The sequence below is a fragment of the Perissodus microlepis genome, chromosome 14, assembly GCF_051167445.1.
Source record: "Perissodus microlepis isolate ML-2025 ecotype Zambia chromosome 14, ASM5116744v1, whole genome shotgun sequence".
Taxonomy (NCBI): Eukaryota; Metazoa; Chordata; class Actinopteri; order Cichliformes; family Cichlidae; genus Perissodus; species Perissodus microlepis.
The window spans coordinates 10,876,390-10,882,389 of NC_140474.1; the positions used below are offsets into that span (position 1 = coordinate 10,876,390).

Below are 6,000 nucleotides of genomic sequence, written 5' to 3' on the forward strand. Positions count from 1 at the left end.
TTAAAAAAACAACTCAGAACTCACCTTTTTAAAATTGCTTTTGGTTAGATTTTGCCTTGTTTTATGTGTTATGCTGTCTGTTTTATGTTTTATGACTTGTTGTCCTATGTGGAGCACTTCGTGACTCTGTCTAGAAAGGTGCTATATAAATAAAAAATGTTTTATTTATTTATTTACTCCCACACACCAACACCATCCTAATGAGGACAAACATGATCTTTTTCTTAGTATTTAGGTATGAACACAAAGCTGACAGCACAAAGAAAAGATAAAAACCAGCACAAAGAGAATTTAAAGCGATCGTCGCGGTGAGTCTACTTCAGAAACATGAAAAGGTAGAAATATAGGCTGCAGCCTGGCTACTCATCAGTTTGTTATATGTTGAAGTTCAGGGTCTGTCTGCTGGGCTGGGGTCGACATTCACAAAACTAAAGTCACTTTGGGTTCTAGCATCATAATGCAACTGTCTCTGTCCTGGATGCAGCTTGCACTTTACCATTTATTCATTCCTCAGACTGTGCCACTAACTGAAATTGACTGATTGTAATTCAGTTCATCCATTCCACTTATCCTTATCAGCCCCCTGCAACCCTGATAAGGACCCAGTGGGGAACAGAGGCTGGGTACACCTTGGACAAGTTGCCAGACTTTGGACTGTGGTACCCAGAGTATGAACCCACACAAACACTGGGAGAACACACAAAATCCACATAGAAATACACAGTACCTTCTTGCTGTGAGGCAATAGTGCTAACCACTGCACCAAAAACTAAAACAATTAAATGCAAAGTGACGCTCAGTGCGTCATAACCAGTGTTGGGAAGGTTACTTCTAAAATGTATTCCACCACAGATTACAGAATACATGCCCCATAATGTATTTTGTAACGTATTCCATTACGTTACTGTGAGGAGAAAATTGTTAGAAGGCAAAGAAACTCAGTCTCAGATATTTTTACATGTACATGGACGATGCCCCGACACTGCACCAACGTGTGCACTGTGTGTGTGTCACAGAGGAATCGCGCGGGGCTGTCAGTACATTCTTTATTTATACTCAAGTAAGCTTTCACAGCAGTAGGTGTGGCATGTTCAGAATTCAATAACATCTCCTTAAAAGGAGAGACCGTTAGCTTGTCTGTTGAAACAGGAGATAGCTTGGTATGTGTAGAACTCAATAACATCTCCTTAAAAGGAGAGACCGTTAGCTTGTCTGTTGACACAGGAGGTAGCTTGGTATGTCACAGCGCATTTTTTCTGCACATATGGTCTCACTCCCTTTTCCTGCAATTGTCCAATTCACAAGATCTTCTTCCTTCAAATGAAGCTACAAATAAACATAACACAAAACTCAAAATCTCTCAACAGTTACCTAATGAGAGTAACGTATTCTGAATACTTTGGATCACTTAATATATTATCATGCTTTTTACAACTACATGAATGTACTGTTGCTGTGTGATTTATTACTATTACTGAAGGCTACTCGCCATACCAATACCAACTAGATTTTAAAATCTTAATATAAAATGATTAACAGTAGGGTGGACATTAGGTAAGGCTGCACTTTTTGCAGCGATCTCGTATAGAAAACTATTCCACGCATATATAAAACAGGTCCGTGGCTCCGAACCGTAGCAAAGGGACCTCTATGACGCCAATGCACACAGTGCTCGCAGACGCTGCAATTTTGCGCTTCCAGCTGAGCCGCTGTCTCCATTGGCAGGGAGGTAAACATGGCAGGAGGCGTTGGATCCAGGGAAGGATATCTGCATATGTTTGTATATGTGTGTGTATGTGTGTCCAGAGTTTAGCTGAGACAGTGTCCTTCGCCCTGCCAGGCTAAGTAAACAGTCTTCCAGCCAATCCCGGTGGCCTTGTGTAGGATAGGAAGAACAGTCTATGCACAGTCTGTTATCAGGGTGTTTTTGTTCAGCTCCAGCCTTGAGACCACAGCTGACGCCAAAGTGGTAGCCGCATGAAATGATGTTGGTTTTTACTTTAGTGCGAACAACTCATATGAATTTCAAAGCTGTTCTAGCAGTCTGACACTGGTCTCTTGATCTCCTGTTGGAGAGCCGTGAGCTTCTCCACAATGTTATCAATTTTACGCTCCATTAGTTACTTTTGTGACTGATAGGTTAGTGTTAAGTAAATCAGAGAATTAACTATTCATTGAGGAAATTATTTGGACTACATTTAATTAAAAGTCGCTGCAGTCAGGTGCTGAACAATTTAAGAAGTAAATTATTTTTGACTAAATCTATTCGAAGAATGGATTCACACAGGACACACAAAAGAAATGCTTTGCACATTCAGGTAGCATTGTTCTCTTCAATTTTATGTGTGAGGTGTTGTGTTGCCAAACTATAATAATAATTTGTGTTGACAGATAAGAGTTGATGGTCAAACCTGGACACCTGATATGTGCAGTAGTTTTATATTTTAGTACTTGAATCGATCTGTTGTACAAAATGACTCCCAAATGCTTTTCCTTTGGTGACATCTTCCTTTCGTGACATTCCCTCTTGTGTTACAGTTTCAGCTATAAAAATCAGCTTGTGACAGCACACACCTCAGATGTGTTTTACTTACCGCAGGGATGGTTTGGTAAAATGACTCTCTGATGTCTTGTGACTTGTTGTTATCTTTAGGTATTATAGATATATGTCATTATATTATCAACAAGCACCGTGAATACTTAACTCAATAGATACACTTGTAGCTGTGAGGCTGTTTAGGTTGACATCATTTAAACTTTGGTTTAGATAGTGTGTGTGGGGAATTTGGTTTTAGAATCTATAACCAGATATATAATAATATATGTAGATAAGTTCTTAGAATTTTGGGCCTCTCCACATTTGAAGATATAAAACAAAATAATATTTGCCTAAAAGTTAGAAATACATGGCAACAAATAACTCAGTGATTGGTGGTCAGTTGGCAATAAACAACATCAATAATCGGGTCATCATAGTCCAGGTATTTATCTCTGTGTTTCTATGCATCAACTTTTTGCTAATCACAACATTTTTTATGAAGGATATTTTTTACACAACTATGCGTTACATCTTATTTGCCATTGCATTGTCGTCTGATTCGCTTTTTTTGTTAATGACCAATATCTTGCTCATTTTGAATTATTTTAGTTTCACCATACAAGTGTGGTTGTGTGTTATTATATATATTGTTTTGTCTGTGTACACATTTGTCACACCAGTTACTCTGACAGCAATGACCCTGGAGCGTTACGTGGCCATTTGCGTTCCCCTCCGTCATGCAGAACTGTGCCGAACACAGAGAGCTCTGCACTTCATCCTGATCATTCATGGTCTGAGCTCTGTTCCCTGCATTGTTATCCTTTCTATTTTCTTTGCATCAGCAATCACCAGCTTCTATACCCAGAGCAGAATTTGTGCTGTTGAAATGCTCATTTTTCACAGATGGCAGGATCATCTTAGGTCAGCTATAAGTCAGCTTTATTTCTTGATTATGTCCATCACTATTGTTTTCTCATATGTGCAAATAATGAAAGTGGCCAAAGCTGCATCAGGAGAGAATAAGAAGTCGACATGGAAGGGGCTGAGTACAGTGGTTCTTCATGGTTTCCAGCTGCTGCTGTGTCTTTTTCAGCTCTGGTGTCCATTTATAGAGGCTGCTGTCCTGCAGATTGATTTTATGTTATTTATCAATGTGAGGTACTTTAATTACATAACCTTTATTCTTGCTCCAAGATGTTTGAGTCCTCTAATTTATGGCCTCAGGGATGAGATGTTTGTTAATGCACTGAAATACTACGCTCTCTGTGGCTTATATAAGAAACATTCAACAGCTTGTTCATTCATTAGGTTCTAATGTTCCACAGATTTCCAGGGATGGTCAGAGTTTTACTGAAAAAAAAAAACAGACATTCTGTTCACTTTGCTGGTCTTATATTAAACTGGTGCATAATATGACCCTTTTCACCTTTCTATTGTTCTTATTTAAATTTTTTTCGATAACAGGCAGCTTGCTTTATGTTATTGTAGAGTCTTTTGTGGTGATTTTGCGCTATATAAATACAACTGGACTGAATTGAAAATGCAGTTCAGATAATAACATTTGTTTGTAAACAAAACATGTTGTACTTGTGATTGTAGCTTCTTTAAACAATAAAAAAATATTTAGAATAGAATAGAATCAACCTTTATTATCCCACGAATGAGAAATTTGGGTGTTACACAGATCTTATAGCAAAGGGAATATAAAATGTAGAAGGAAGACACAATGCGGTCCTATATACATAAGCAACTGAAGTTCATATATGCACGTAACAATGTACAGAAATATGTATAAAAATTGTACAGAGACAAAAAAAAAAAAGTTCAACTGTGTTATAGAGTCTGACAGCTGCTGGTAAGAATGACCTGCAGTAGCACTCCTTCCTACACTGTGGGTGTAAAAGTCTACTGCTGAACGAGCTGCTCAGTGCTCATACAGGTTCATGCAGGGGATGGGAGGTATTGTCCATGATGGATCTTAGCTTAGACAACATCCTCTCCTCCCCAACCTGCTCGATGGACTTCAGCGGACAGTCCAGGACAGAGCTGGCCCTCTTGACCAGTTTGTTAAGTTTCCCCCTGTCCCTCTCTGCCATTCCACCACTCCAGCAGACCACAGCGTAAAAAATAGCAGATGCCACCACAGTGTCATAAAACTTCCTTAGCAGAGTCCTGTTCACCCCAAAAGATCTCAGCCGCCGTAGCAGGTGGAGATGACTTAGACCAGGGGTCAGCAACCTTTAAAACCCAAAGAGCCATTTGGACCCGGTTTCCATGCAAAACAAAACACTGGGAGCTGCAAATACTTTTTGACATCTAAAATTAAGATAACACTGTATATATTGTTTTTTTTTACCTTTATGCTTTGTGTGAACAACTAAGATGTGTTGCTTATGAAATCCATGAAGTGCTACAGAGAAAGTTACATTTTATTTATGTAATTAACACATTTTGAACTCGTAAAGAAATATAACAAAAGGAAAGACACCCAGCTGAACTAAAATGATCCATGTAGCAAACAAAAACTGTTGTGAGCCGCCACCCTTATATCGCCTTTGAGCTTTTGGAGCCTTGACCTGGCTTTTAAAAAATAATTGGAAAAAAAGCACTATGCTGCTAAAAAAAATCAAAAATAGATATTTGCAAAATTCTGCCTAAATATGTATTTTGCCAGGTTAAGGTGTGTGGAGGGGCGTTGTCTGCAGTGCCGCTGCAGGGGAGGCGGACCCACCTTAGCGGCACCCGCAATCACGCCTCGCCACCTTAACGTCTGTGCTATCTATGCTGTTGTTGGTGTATGTCGGGCTGTGAGCTGAAAAGCTTCAGCTGGCTGTATGAGTCAGCAACCGTGTGTGAAAACTGGTCAATAAAGAGATCCTGAAAAGCATGTTCATGCAAACATCGTCGGGTCTGCCGTGATATGTTTACAATGGGACTTCTGCTCTTGAACCTCTGCGCATATCCCATATGCGCACAGCATCTGCAAATCGGGGCTGTACGAAGTCACTTTCATCTTTACGCAGGACTGTAAGCTGTCATCTGTGAGGCGTGAGCGGTGTTTGTTTTTAACATAGTTCACGGTGGAGAACAGCTGCTGACATAATGTGGATCCGAAGATCCATAATTGGCCTACCTGGGGTTGAAAGTCTCGATAAATGTATGGCGTTTCGGCGGGTATACCGGCTTCCGCGAGTGTGACGCTTATTTTGAGCGATGAAAAAATAATAAAATAGAATTTAATATCACAATAATCTTACAATTTAGAACTAAAAGTAAAAAAAAAATAACTAACATAAATAAAATACACTAAATACTTCTAATTCATTTTCCCAAACCACGCGGAGCCGCACTATAAGGACTAAAGAGCCGCATGCGGCTCCGGAGCCACAGGTTGCCGACCCCTGACTTAGATCCTTTTTGTAGAGTGCATTTTTGTTTGTGGACCAGTCCAGTTTGTTACC

General features: G+C 39.7%; 1 protein-coding gene across 1 annotated transcript; it reads left to right on the forward strand.

The window, feature by feature from the left end:
* Positions 1–2,906: 2,906 nt before the first annotated feature.
* On the forward strand, positions 2,907–3,854 carry LOC146373457 (odorant receptor 131-2-like). The gene has a single exon (XM_084951647.1). It carries the CDS (start codon positions 2,907–2,909, stop codon positions 3,852–3,854), a length of 948 nt encoding a protein of 315 aa, XP_084807773.1.
* The last annotated feature ends 2,146 nt before the right edge of the window (positions 3,855–6,000 follow it).

Bases quoted from the DNA above. Each gene is read 5' to 3' on its own strand.
- LOC146373457 (XM_084951647.1), top strand. From the start codon at position 2,907: ATGGCAACAAATAACTCAGTGATTGGTGGTCAGTTGGCAATAAACAAC.